Below are 14,868 nucleotides of genomic sequence, written 5' to 3'. Positions count from 1 at the left end.
AACCTATGAAATTTGTTTTTGTTTTTAGAACGTGACACCAGGAATCAGACAGGAAAGGAATTTAGGTACTAAAGGGTACTGACCGTAGTGCATCAACGTCCAAGAAAAACATCATCTCACTCGAAACAGGATTACAAAGAAACACTTTCGGAATAAGACAAATCACTTCATAAAATCATATCATCTCACCCATTACACCCATATCTTTCTTACGCATTAAGACAGCTACAATCTGATTTCGCAGACTACAAACTCGAAAAAGACAAAAAACGGCAATAGAAGCAATAGGTACTCTGTGGAAATGGCTGGCAAGAACGCCAGATCATCACGATTACAAAATTTTAGAGAACAAGATAAATGAACACTTAGAAAACAATAATACACAAGTAGTAAGCAATAGATTAATTAATAAAAATCAACCAACTTACTAACGTTACTAATGCATTGCTAAAACTCGCTCTGAGCTCGGAAAAAATTCAAAAACAGAAATCAAATATCCTAAAATATAAAATGCAATTTAAAAACAAGAAAGGAAGCTAACTTCGGCACGCCGAAGTTTATATACCCTTGCAGATAGAAATTCTATGACTAGGAATCCATACCATATAAATTATATATATTTGTGTAAAAAAACAATGAAGTAATACCTGCTTTCATTTCATTCACCTATACATATTATATTTGCAGCTTTTCATTCACAGATTTCCATTTTTCTTCTACATCAAACGATAGTTTGTATGGCACCTATATGATATAGTCGTCCGATTTTCATGAAATTTGACACAAAATTTAAGACTAATATAAAATGGCTACACCTCAAATTTGATGAAAATCTGTTGAAAACTGAAAAAGTTATAATTTTTGATTATTTAATCCAATTCTATTAAAACTGAACATGGTAAAATTTGTGAAAATTTTCCGATCTTTCGTATGGCAGCTATATGATATAGTCGTCCGTTCCGACATATATACGAGTGAAAGTATATAGAAGGCTAACTACAAAGTTTCATTCAGATAGCTTCAAAACTGAGAGACTAGTTTGCGTAGAAACGGACAGACGGAAAGAATGACAGACGAACAGACGGACATGGCTATATCGACTCGGCTGTTGATCCTGATCAAGAATATATATACTTTATATGGTCGGAGGTACCTCCTTCAGTGCGTTGCTAACTTCTGACTGAAATTATAATACCCTGCAAGGGTATAAAAAAATATGTATTGTCATCTTCCCTTCCGTCGATATTAGTTTTAACGGTTTACTTAACCTTATACTCTGGGGAGTTTGGTTGTTTCACAATACATTTCCGGTCGAATTTAAGCTCCTTTGCTTACGCCACACTTCTAGCAGTTCTGCAGTGCTGATTAAAATGTTGCTTTCTAATAATTCAAATTACGCAAAAAACCACAAAAAAACCGCAAAAAACGCACAATTAGCTTAAATATTTTGAATTCGGAACTGACAAATTTACAACATGTTTATGGACACTCACTGATACAACTTGAACCTTTCTTTAAACCCCTTTGGAAGTTCAACTTTTCAAAAGTGGCAAGGGGACACCACTTACTAAATATACAAATTGTTACAAAAATAAAAACGAAACGCGCAACATATTAGTATCAACACATAGTACTAACCTGAAGAATTAATATTCATTTGGAATTTGATTATTTCACGATTTTTTGGCAGGGATATGCCAATTCCAAACTGCACCGCAAAGTCTAACTTTAAGACAGCACGCTTGCAACAGCTGACTTCAACAGTTGTTATTTTAATACTGAATCATAGCAGTTTGATCACTTCTTAACATGGTAACATTGAAAATACGGAAATTTGCATACTCGCGAAAAATGAGTTTTGGCCACGGTAACGGGTCAGTAAACAAAATTACGAAATCCTGCGTCTTCCACAATCCTGAAAGGCTGTTGCGTTCATTTGATAAAAGCCTTGTCGAACGAAGTTTTTCGGGATGAGCCACTTTTATATGTTTTCGCTCGTTTAGTGTTGACAAATTATTTTTTTTTCGCTGCATTTGAAAGGCGGAGCATAATTGGATGAGATTGCTTTAAATGGTTCACCAAATTTGTTGTGTTGCCAGAGGTTTTGTAAACATGTCCGCAGGTTAGGCACTCGTCAGATTCCAGACGTTGGTCTTCGCACATTTCAGCTTGTGCTCATTTTTATCCGAACCGTTCTGGTTTCCTATAAAATTAAAAAAAATAATATAATAAATAATGACTAACATGCTTATTTTCAGTCTTTGATATAGGAAAACTTTAGAGTACATAAATATGTACTTATGCGTAAACATGAAATTCCATATTCAAGCTCCCCGAAACACGTGCTTAAAACGGAAAGTAAGAATATTTACCTGGGACTCCTAAGAACTTGTTTTTCTCCGATTCCCAAATCCAGCAACACACAGCAGTCCTCAAAATATCTAAAAACTCGTATTTAAAGATGAACATTTTTAATAAAATAACTCTTTATTTACACCTCCTTAATCTTATAAATAGGTATGAAATTTATCTTACAAATGGATTTGGTACATCGATTCATCGATTGATTCAAACCCGAATCGATGGATCGACCTGTTTTTAAATGTTCTGTTTTAAAATGAACGCAAAACATCAACCTGTTTGAGCATTACCTACTTTTATATGTTCTTTTTTTTTTACTTTTAATAGTTGTATATTTGTATATATGTATATCTGTATATTTGTTTTTGTTTACTGGCTTTGTCCGCCGCTTATCAGCGGAATCAATTCGAGCTTCCCGCCGCTGTACTTATCTAGTACTTTTCCATAAACGTGTAACTCCGAACTGTAACTTGTTTACATCTTTGACTAAACTTGTCGTATGATGTGCAAGGTTTTTCATTCACATTTTTGCTCTCAATGCTATCAAACGCATCGCGTTCGTCGTAATCAAATCGGGTATTGAAAATTAACCAATAAATATATAAAACAGTAACACTAGTGGATTCGTTTATAAACAATAGTAAAAAAAAAACATTTCTTGACGTGCCCGTTTTACCGCAATGGGTAAATTTTAAATTTAATTTAATCTTTGATACTCTATCAATGTTTTTGGTTTGTTATCATTTTAAGATAGAACAGCTCACAACTTTTATGCTTAAGTCCTTACTTCAAATTCAATAGTAATTAAAAATAAGCGATTTCTTTTTTTTTTCTAAATGAATGGACGTTGATGCACTAAGGTCAGTACATTCAAGTGGCCCGTATGACACCAGGCACGTGCCTGTTTGGGTTAGGTGTTAGTAGGCGCGATGGAAAATATAGGACAGAATACGAGGAAATTGACTACCGGCGTGCTGCCGCCAGGTTGTTAGCTTGCATGTTTACTAAGTGTGTTAGTATTAAAGATTTTAATTTGGAAAGGGTATTTTCGTTAGAGATTAGTGTGTACAAATCATTATAATTTGCACATAACACTCTAAAAGGTTCATGCAGTTCAAGGGAGGCTCTACAGTGGCTCAACACTAATGGGATATAGGATCTAGTAGTTTTACATGGTACGTGGAAATTAAGCTGACTCAACAAGTCGGCACTTATAATTTGCACATAACACTCTTAAAGGTTCATGCAGTTCAAAGGAGGCTCTACAGTGGCTCAACACTAATGGGATATAGGATCTAGTAGTTTTACATGGTACGTGGAAATTAAGCTGACTCAACAAGTCAGCACTTTCCACATCACCATGGATAAGGTTAAAAATAAAGGTTATTCCTAGCATCGTTCTGCGATAGGCTAAGGACGGTAAGTTTATTAATAGGAGTCTACTAAAGTAGGAAGGTAATCTTTAGTTTGCATCCCAATTTAAACCGCGTAGAGCGAAAAGCAAAAAGTTCTTTTGAACCGACTCGATGCGTTTACTATGGACGCCGTACTGAGGGCTCCAAACACAGCATCCATACTCTAAGATAGGACGAACTAAAGAGGTGTATAAGGATTTAGTAACATAGGGGTCATTGAATTCCTTCGACCACCGTTTAATAAATCCAAGCACACCCCTGTCTCTATTCACCATAGACGAAATATGATCAATAAAGTCAAGTTTTGGTCCAAGCGGACGCCCAAATCGTCAACAGAATTAATTGTTTCCAAAGAGCAGCAGTTCAGCGTTTAAGTAGCAAGCTTAGGAACGACACGAAACAATGTCATTAGCTTGCATTTCGAGCCATTTAAGTTTAATAAGTTTACACGGCACCAAGTTTGAAAATTATTAAGATCTGTTTGTAAATCCGACTGGCAGGCAACGTCATTGTCTTGCACGCAAAGCTTGACGTCATCCGCGTACATAAGGACTCTGGAGTTAGTCAAGACTTTGGGCAGGTCATTTTTAAATAATGAAAACAATAAGGGTCCCAAATGGCTTCCTTGCGGGACACCAGATGTAACCCTTAGAATATTGGATAAATTATTCTTAAAGAGGACCTTTTGCGTCCTGCCATTCAAATAATTAGAGATCCAATTAAGAAGATCACTTGGAAAACCCATTGAATCGAGTTTTCTAACGAGGAGAGAATGGTTAACAGAGTCAAATGCTTTACTGAAATCAGTATAGATTACATCTGTCTGACAATTATTATGGAAGCCCTTTATAATATAGGAAGAGAGCTCCAAAAGATTTGTTGTTGTTAATCTTCGCTTAATAAAACCATGTTGACATGGAGAAATAACTGATCTACAAAGGTGCTGTAAGTGAGTGATGATAATGTTTTCAAATAATTTAGGGATGGCCAACAACTTAGAGATTCCTATATAATTGCTGGCATCCAATTTGCTAACTTTTTTGTTTAGAGAATAATAATCAATTCCTTCCAAATAATGGGAAAGTGGGAGGTTTCCAAGGATAAGGTAAACAATTTCAGAAGGGGATAGCACAGGGCGTCGGCACAATACCTGAGCACACAGCCAGGAATTCGGTTCCCGGCGAATAAACTGGCTTGACACAATGAAGATCTAAAAGGAGAGAGCTTTCGTTTAGGCCAGGACAGAAAATTAAGTTTGATTTAAGTATGTCGTAGGAATAAGTCTGGTGTAAATTCAAAGAGCTTGAATAGGTTGTTTGAAAAAACTGCTAAAAAATAGATCGGCTATTGCCTGATCTTTATTTGCGGTAGTATTTTCAAATGAAAGCGAGGAAGGATATGTTGTAGGCTTACGTTTAGTGTTAACGAAATTCTAAAACTGTTTTGGGTCCTGTGAGAACTGGGCCCTACAACTCGTTAAATAGTTTTTATAACACTGCGCGTTCAGCAAGGTAAAGTTTTACGGAGCTGATAAATAAGATGAAAGGATGAGAACCGGTGAATTTAAATTTAGCATACAGTCTAGATTTTTATTTTTAAGTCGGCTCAACTCTTTAGTAAACCACGGCGGTTTATTCGGACTTGGCGGAGGAACACATTCAGTAAAAAATGAATTCATGGCACTGTAAAAAATATCCACGGCAACTGCCATGTCAGTGCACATGTATAGATCGGACCAATTGAACTCGTTTATAAACTTATTCAGCCGTTCAAAGTCCGTTTTGCGAAAACATAGGACTTTATTGGCTGGACGGTCAGAAATATTCTGTACGTCACACCCAATATCAAGAGTTACATCGAAAGTTGGATCATAAGGATCTTCGGGCTGCGTCAGAGGCGCCAAAATCTCCTAGGACTATTTAACCAGGATTTAACCAGGTTTCTGTGAGCACAATAACCTGAGATGCAAACGATAAAAAGGTGCTATCAGAATACAAGTTAGGAAGCTTACTACGTAAGCCTCCTAATACCTAGGGAGTAGGTCAGTTTTTTGGGTCTGGATTGGAAGACGTAAATGGCGCAGTGGTATGATGAGGTCTGGGAAGAGTTATTCCTACAGGCCGTTTTTTCTATTTTTTCGCTTCGAACTCCTTAACAACAATGTACTCTTGCCAAAAGTTGGGAGAGCAAATAGTGCTAAAGAGCTCGTTAGGGACATTTATTTTGAAAGGTGAAATGTCCCTAGAGTAAGAAAATTTAAACTTTTCCACCTGAATCTTTATTTTATCGACTCTGGTGTTGCCTTGAATAAAGGTGATAACAACATCTTCCGATGTTTGCTCAGGGGAGGGCCGCGAAACAAAAATATGTCTCTTCGGTAAAACCGCTAAAAGGGGTTTTGGCAAGGCAGAATGGTTATCTGCCGTTCCATTGTCGGCCGGTATTCCGGGCCTAACACCCTGGGCAGATATATTAGTATGCACGGGACTTTCAGGGGTCAATACCCAGTGGAAAACACAGAAATCATCGGCGGTACGTGGACTCCCGCTGCACAGTCGGCTACCGAATCTTTTCTAGCGCTCGATCTCAGCACTCTTGGAATTAATGCTGAGGTCGGTGGCTGTGCCGAGGGAGGCTGCTGCTGAGAGTCCGTTGCAGGTAGTTGGGGTTCGTCTTCATGCTGCCCACCAATAGCAGTTTTTTGCGCCTAGGAGACTCATTTAATCGCATAAGGCTATTCAATTGGTCTTCCAGCGCTAAAAACATTTCCAGAGTTTTACGAAAACTCGATAAAATGCCCTTAAAACCATTTATGGTTTGCAGCATGAAAGACATAATTTCCATTTCTACATCGCGACAGGCCTCACAGCAGTAACGCTGGCCGATGTTTTTTTTTACATCGTCCATCGTCCGAGCTGCAACACCAATACACACACAGCCAGCAGCCGATTGTAAGGTCACCTGCAGCATTTGCCTTATTGCAGGTTTTGACGAAACAGACAATATTAACGGACACTCTAAGGACTTACCACTGTAATTGTACTTGGAAAAAACAACAACAGAGCTATGAAGAAAGAAGTGAAGAGTCACAGCGAGAGCGAGAGAGCGGGGGAGCGTATGAGATTAGATAAGATAAGAAGTGCAGCGGCACAGCTAAAGCGAGAGAGTGGGAGAGCGTGGAAGATAAGTAGATAGCAAAATCGTTTAGCTGTTGCGACGGCGCAAAAAACGACCTAGACGAAGAAGGCACAAAAAGGAATGCAAAATATGCAAAAGCTAGCACTAGCAGCACAACTAAATTTGAAAATAAAACCAATTATATACACAAATAAGAATAGCTGCATGCACACGCGAAGTGAACGGGAAGTTATAAACACAAATTAGAAAATTTAAGTTAATCCCGGTGGTTAGATTCAAATTTTTACACAAAACGAGAGCGCAAGAAAAAAACACGTCCGTTCACTTGGAAAAATGAAAGATTCTTGATTCTTCTTTTACAAAGAAAAGAGTTAGATGTTCGTTAAATAAAGTTTCTTAACAGGGGAAGAGTGTTAGGAAATAAATTTTTTTTTAATATTTTATTTTTGTATTTTTCATTGAAGCACAATATTTAAAGAATATTGTGTCAAAATTTCAAATCAATTAAAGCAAAATTGACGAAGTTAACATATGAGTATTTTTAAATTTGCCGAATTTTTGTTTTACACAGGATTTTTTTTTTTTTGTATTTAAAGCTTTAAAACGCTTTTCCCACAACTCACGTTTTCAAAGTCGGTGCGAATCATAACTTCAAAACTACTGCACCGATCCTTTTGAAATTTTAAAGATTATTTCTATATATAATTTGGTAACGCTGTCGTGTTTATTTTTATTTTTTCATACTTTTGATTTTACAGTGGCAAATTAGCCGATTTATTTCCCAAAAAATTGTGTTTTTCTCTTCAAAGATTTCAAAAATATTCAAAATTTGAATTAAAAAAAAAACTTGACAGCGTTACCTAGGGTATTCTATAATCTAACGAATGAATTTGGATTTTTTGATTTCCGATGACCCGACACCAATTTATGATTGCCACCGGAATTCACCGTTTTTTCTAGACACGTCACACAAATTGATTTTTTCGCATTATTTGGCCCAGCCATCCCCCCCCCCCCTAACACTGTCAAAAATCCATCATAAAAATAATGTAAAGAGCTTTATATAAAACTAAGCCCTTCAATAATTTTACTTAAAATTTCGACACAAAATCTATATTATATTATTAAAAAGTTTTTCCTTTCTAGGGTTTGCGAACATTGGAACTTTGCGTTGACAATTTACAGCCAGACTTTTTATATGATCACATACAACCAGTGAGAGCAGCTTTGATGCAAGCTCTTTGGAAAACGCTGAGAAGTCAGGATAACGCCGCTTTGGTAGCTTTTCGCGTCCTTGGAAAGTTTGGAGGTGGAAATAGAAAAATGATGGTGGAACCACAAACTTTATGTTATAATAAAAATGAAAAGCCAACAATTTCTATTATAACATATTTTCAAGAATACGAAACTGCAGTTGATTTTCCTATCGACGAGGCTATTGAAGCCGCTTTTAGAGCATTGGGGTCAAATTCAACTGATCAATTTTATAGACGACAAAGTTGGGAAGTAATTCGCTGTTTTTTAGCTGCATTTATTTGTCTGGATGATGAAAAGCATACATTACTTAAGCTTTTTACGCATGTCGATTTTGTCGAAAATAATATAATGAGTTGGTCAATATTTCACCATAAAATTGATGACGCTTATGTTCGAAGAACCCATCAGACAGCCTTAGTAGGAATGTTGGTAGCTTCAGCGACCAAAGATTTACGAGATTCTGTATGTCCAGTTATGGCAGCAGTTGTGAGACATTATACGATGGTTGCTATAGCACAACAGGCCGGACCATTTCCCCAAAAACGACATCAAGCTTCGGCTGGAATAGACCCAATGGTATTAATTGATGCTCTGGCCTCATGCATGGGCCATGAAGAAAAAGAACTGTGCAAGCCTGGTATAGCATGCATGGGTATTATTCTTGACACTGCTACAAATATTATGGGTAATAAAGAACGCGCTTGTAGATTACCAATAATCCAGTATTTGGCAGAAAAAATGATATCTCTATGTTATGATCGCCCTTGGTATTCAAAAGTCGGCGGGTGCCAAGCTATTCAGTTTTTATGCAAGCATATGTCTCTTCGAGCTCTGTTTCAAAATCTTTTTAATTTCTTAAAAGCGTTTATGTTTGTATTAATGGATTTAGAAGGAGATGTTTCCAATGGAGCCATAGAAATAACCAAAAACTATATGAAGACCATGTTAGAAATTTGCTTAAGCCCCATAAGTGGAAAATACAAAAGCGATGATCTTAAAGAATTACAAGCCAAGGCTACATATGAAGTAATTCATGAACTTGTAAGACATATAACAAGCCCCAATGCAATTGTGAGGGAAGAATCAATGACATTATTAAAACACATTGGAACCATTCAATCAAAATCAGTTTCCGAAGTTATGGATCCACATAAGGATGTTCTCGCTGATATAATTCCCCCAAAAAAACATTTGCTAAGGCACCAACCAGCAAATGCACAAATCGGATTAATGGATGGAAACACGTTTTGCACAACCTTAGAACCACGACTTTTCACAATTGGTAAGCTACTATATAATCATTTTAACATTATCTTACAAAAAAAAAAAAAAACTTTGGGAGGCCGAAGTTTTTATGCCGATGCAATTTGTAAGAAGACCAGTTCGTCTAAATGGCAAATCTATTAATAGATACTTATCCGTCTCATTTATTGAGCCCGGTACATAAATGGTACAATGGTCATATAAAAAATGCGAAATGCTAACCGAGAGTATGAGTAACAAGCTTAAGGAGGCAGAAAGTATATATTATTAATTAGCATCACCACGCGAGTCGGTTTAGCCATGTCCTTTTGTTCTTCTACGCTCGGGTCCGTTTGTCCATCCGTCTATCTGTCTTTTCTTCCATGTAGAAACAGAACAGATTTCAGAGATTAGACTAACTGGAGCTATGTAATTTTGGTAAATTGGTATTTAGTGCTAGCAGAAAAAGCTTATTTTTAAATTGGTCAAGCTAACCAGTGTTTTTATATTTACATGAATGTTGATGCATTAAGGACATAACATTTAAGCACCACTTGCGACACTTAAGCCCCGCGCTCATTGGCGAATGGAAGCGTAATTGACAGCTGATAGCGAGCTGATAATTTCAGAATTAATCAGTTAGGTGAGATCAAACAGAATGTTTGATTTTCGAGCTAATAAAGTTTTAGCATCAACAGCCGACTCAATCTACCCATGTCAGTCTGGCCGTTTTTACGCAAGGTAGTCTCTCTCTATATATTTTTACTTTTACTCGTATATATGTCGGAACTGGCCGAATCGGACGACATTATCATATAGCTGCCATAGGAACAATCGGAAAATTTTTACAATAAAAAAAGTTTTTAGTTTTCAACAGAATCTAATCAAATTTTAGATATACCCATTTTATATTATTTAACGATTTTTTTTTAATTTTATGAAAATCGGACTACTACTACTATCATATAGCTGCCATAGGAACGACCAAAAAATTAATACAATTAAAAATTATAAATTTAAATTTTCAACAGATTTGCATTTAATTCATTAGGTTAGGTTAGGTTCAACCGGACGGCCCTCCTGAGGGGGCCAATCATAGGCCAGTATGGCCTTTATTTATCCTGATGCTGTTTTCACATGGTTCTGGAAAATCTTATGCGGTGTTGAAGTCCTTTAGGATCGCGGTAGTTTTTGCGAAGGCAAGTAGTTTACCAGGCGACTACTAGTGGCATCTACTAGATGCTTTACTCTTGCCTGCTTTAGGGCTGGGCACTTACAGATGAGATGCTCTAAGGTTTCGGTTGCCTCAGATTCATCACATTTCCTGCAGTTGCCGCTGTTGGTGATGCCCAGCTTGACTGCATTCGCGGCAGCCAGGCAGTGACCCGTAAGCATTCCCACTAGTAGTCTGCAGTCTTTTCGGGATAGATGCAGTACGTAGTGGCTGAGTTTGTCATTGCGCTCTTCGCACATGATTTTAGTTGTTTTGCAAGTCGCGGAGTTTCATCTCCACCTGCTCTTTGCTAGTACTTCCCCCCGCCTCTCCAACTCGCTTTGGAGCGTTCTTATAGAGACTGGGTCGTTTTCTGTTCTATCGATAGCCAGTCCAACTCCTTCCTTTGCAAGTTCGTCTGCGCTTTCGTTTCCCTCTATGCCCTGGTGGCTGGGAACCCAGTAGATCCGCACTGACGTTGTCGTGCTCAGGATATCTAGTGCGTCCCTACTTGCCAGTACATTTTTGGAACTGACCGCTGACGATTGTATGGATCTAATCGCTGCATGATTGTCTACGAACAGGTTTACCGCCTCACAAGGGTGGGCTTCTTACTGCGCAAGCTCTGCCGTCTTCCTGTTGGCGAATGCTTCCGCCTGGAATATGCTACAATGGCTTGGTAGCTTATACGACATCCTCATCTCGGGGCCGGTACAGTATATGCTCGCTCCAACTCCTCCTTCCATCTTGGAGCCGTCAGTTTATACATTGAGGTATCGAGCATAGTCCTGAACCATTTTCCAGTCTTCAGGTCCCATAAATGTTAATGTTTTCACATCCGGGCAAGTTCTAGGTTCATCATGTAGTCATATACACTGGTCATGGTTCGACCAATTGAATTGTGCCAGTATTTTTTTGTCAACATGTTTCCTAGCGCTACGATGCGTTGTGCAGCCTTTTCCGCGGTCAGGTTCGCGTGGATGTCAAGGGGATCAATTCCAATTATAGTCTCTAGAGCTTTTGTGGGGGTTGACCTCAGCGCCCCAGATATGCAGAGCAGTACCGGCCGCTGGGTTCTCTCCATAAGCAAATGGTAGTTCCTTCATATAGCAGAGTCGGACGCACCACCGATATGTAGACCCAGTGCATCAGAGCGGGTGAGAGGGCTTATGTGCTGCTGAGCATCTTCTTGGATGCATATAGCGCAATGGTGGCCTTTTTCACCCTCCCTAGTACATTGGGTTTCCATGCCAGCTTTCTGTCCAGTACATTGCCCAGGTATTTGACTTGTATTTTCGAGGTCAGCCTGGTTGTATTTATTTTTGGGGGATCCATGGCGGTACCTTGTTTCTCTTAGTGAAGAGAATGAGGTCCGTTTATCCGCATTGATACTGAGTACTACCTTGTTCGTCCACTCACATATTTCCCTGAGTATTGATAACATGATCGAGCTAATGTTCGATGGACATACTCGCGTGATAATTATGCTTATGTCGTCAGCATAGGCTGTTATCTTTGGGAAATTCCCCTCAAACTTTCTGATTAGGTCGTCGACCACTAGATTCCATAGGAGGGGCGATAGGACTCCACCTTGCGGCGTGCCTCTGTGCGATCCTTCCACCATGGAAGCGGTGCCCCAATCCGATTGTACCCGTCGACAACTTAATAGATTTTCAATCCATCAACTGATGGCGGGGTGCTTGTTGGTCGCTCATAGGCGCTCCATTATTGCGTTTGTGCTTACATTATTGAATGCCCCGGATATGTCTACAAAGACTCCGAGCGCATATTTCTTGTTGTGCAGGGCTCCCTCAATGGTGGCTACTAGCGAATGCAGTGCCGTCTCTACTTATATCCCTTTTGTAGATGCGTGCTGGTTGGTTGACAGTGTTCTGCCCACATCGTTTCTGATGAATAGGTCCAGCAGCTTTTCTAGCGTTTTGAGTAAAAAGGAGGTGAGGCTTATCGGCCTGCAGTCCTTTGGACTGACGTGGCTGCTCTTCCCTGCTTAAGGCAGGAAGACAATCCTCGAAGTTTTCCATTGGATTGGGATATAGCCAGTACTAATAAAGGCTGTGTATATTGCGTGTAGCCATGGAGTGTTGTCTTCTTTGGTCGCCTGCAGCATGGCTGGAAATATTCCATCTAGTCCTGGTGAGAGGGTCTATAGCCAGTACTAAGACAGGCTGTGTATATTGCGTGTAGCCATGGAGTGTTGTCTTCTTTGGTCGCCTGCAGCATGGCTGGAAATATTCCATCTAGTCCTGGTGAGAGGGTCTCAAAGGACTTTTCTATGTCTTCTTCGGATTTCACTGTGTACGGACTAGTCGCGAGTTTACAAGAGATGAAACTTTCCCCAGTTAGTGTTTCGGGGGTTCCTAAAGACTGTTGGTTTGAGAGTGATCGAATTCGCATTGGAACTGTATGTACCTTTAGTCTGAAAAGGATGGTCTCTCGAGGACCTTCCAGTCTGATATTATTGTATTTTGGCCCACTACGAGTGTTATATCTAGCACTTTGGACGAGGTGTGGCCTACAAAGGTGTGTTCCTCCCACATGCTTGCTTTATATAAATTGGTAGAAAGAATAAAGTCTAAAAGTGACTCACCTCTGTCGTTTATGACGGGGACTCCCCATACGCTGTGGTGCGCATTGGATGACATGCTGTTCCTTTGGGCTGGGTTCTTCCAGGCTCCTGAGTTTTTCTGGTGGAGCTGGCCTATCGTGTGCCATGTAGCAGGAAGCTACCAAAAGGCGCTTTTACTTGCTTTCTTGCAACACCACAGTCAGGTCGTCCGAGCTGTAATGAGACCTAAGGTTAGCTTAAAGACCCTTCCGTAAGAGTACGGCGTTTCTTTTCCTGCTAACCGATGCTGGATAGAATGCGTTAAAGCTTGAGAATTTTAGTCCTGCGACGGTATTGACTGATGCAATCCATGGCTCCTGGACTAGAGCTACATCGGCGGACCCTTGCTCCATGGCAATTAGGAGTTCCGCTGACGCTACCTTGCTCTTACGGAGATTGAGCTGCAGCACCCTTACGGACATGGGTACTGGGTCCACTCAACAGGTTGACTCGTTGAATCATCAGGTCACCATCTTCCTCCTCTTCGGACTCATCCAACGTTAGTTCCTGGGCGGCGTCAACAATGGTTTCCAGACCTAGGTCCTTCTCCACCACGCCTGCCTTCAGGGTGTGGTCATCCTTATCCCCGGGATGGCAGGGTAGGCGCAGGTAGACGCTTCCCATGCCCCACGCCATCTTCCCGTATCTGGGATACAGGATGTTCTCGGCCTTTTTATTAATCTGGAGGACTGCGCATTGGCCCCCCTCTTTAGGTACCGACCCCATTTAGCCACCCAGCACCATCGAATGTGGGCATGGGCGCTACAGGGTCTTCCTCCATACTTGAAATCCATGACTCAACGAGCGGCGCTTGCGCCGTCTTCCACCGTGCCTCGGTCATCTTGCCGTTCTCATCGCTCTTGTCAATGAGTGCCACGATCAAGTGTCGTTTGGTCACCTCACTGGCCTTCGCGATTTTTTTTCCTTTCGGTTTATTCGCCTTCAAGGGGGGGCCTGCTTCCTTGGGCACGCGTTGCCGCTTGCTCGCCGGAGTGTCTTTTATGGCACTTTTTGGTGGCAAGCATCTCCTCCACCTTGTTGGCGAAACCGCCCGTTGATGCCATGTTGGGACGCTTAGCAAAATGCAGCGTGCTCTCTTCGATCCTTTTCTCGGCCTAGTTTAGCCTTATTCTCCTCTTCGGATAGGGCAGCTTTTGTCTGGAGCCTGCTCTGGATGCGAAGAGCAGCTTTATACTGCGCCTTATCCTTCTTTCCCTCGTTTGACGCTTCGCCCCGTCCCTGCGCGGGGAGCTGGTGCCTGGTTCTGGCGAACGAAGAAGGCTTTCTTCCTCCTCTTTCGAAAGCTGCACGCTCTCCAGGTCCGACTCTGTATAGACAACGGCACTTGTGCGGCTTAGCATTCTTTTTGTCCTTATTTTGGGTAGTAGTGTTACAACTGACTTGACCTGCTCCCGTCAAATCAGAAGTGTGACCGCCGGCGACAAGCAGAGAGGATTGCTCCCCTCCGTGCCCACCGGTGGTAGCAGTCACGCCTTCCACTGACGTTTGGGCTGACATTCCAGCCCCGGTTGCTTCTCCTTTCTGCATCCCCGGAAAAAATGGGTTTATTTCCGGGGAACCACTCCCTTGCGTTTTATGCCTTCCGCCAGGCACCT

At 40.5% G+C, this 14,868-nt stretch overlaps 2 protein-coding genes across 7 annotated transcripts in view; one reads left to right on the top strand and one right to left on the bottom strand.

The window, feature by feature from the left end:
• Nipped-A (Transcription-associated protein Nipped-A) overlaps positions 1–14,868 on the top strand; it is a 321,958-nt gene that overhangs the window by 187,849 nt on the left and 119,241 nt on the right. For 2 of the 6 annotated variants that reach the window (XM_086834335.1, XM_086834337.1), the window contains one exon: positions 8,061–9,453. The exons of 3 other annotated variants lie outside the window; for them this stretch is intronic. In XM_086834335.1, the coding sequence (XP_086690461.1) occupies positions 8,061–9,453 (1,393 nt within the window). Of the gene's footprint in view, positions 1–8,060; positions 9,454–14,868 lie in introns of those variants that run through there. One more of the 6 variants, XM_086834352.1, reaches the window with a different exon arrangement.
• LOC147645012 (uncharacterized) lies at positions 13,450–13,978 on the bottom strand. The gene is made up of 2 exons (XM_086834460.1): positions 13,789–13,978; positions 13,450–13,679 (listed from the first exon to the last, which is right to left on the bottom strand). Exons 1-2 carry the CDS (start codon positions 13,976–13,978, stop codon positions 13,450–13,452), a joined length of 420 nt encoding a protein of 139 aa, XP_086690586.1.

Source organism: Drosophila serrata, unplaced genomic scaffold, assembly GCF_035046125.1.
Source record: "Drosophila serrata isolate PLE 108 unplaced genomic scaffold, ASM3504612v1 contig_34, whole genome shotgun sequence".
In the NCBI taxonomy this organism is placed as follows: domain Eukaryota; kingdom Metazoa; phylum Arthropoda; class Insecta; order Diptera; family Drosophilidae; genus Drosophila; species Drosophila serrata.
This window is presented reverse-complemented; position numbering and strand designations above follow the sequence as displayed.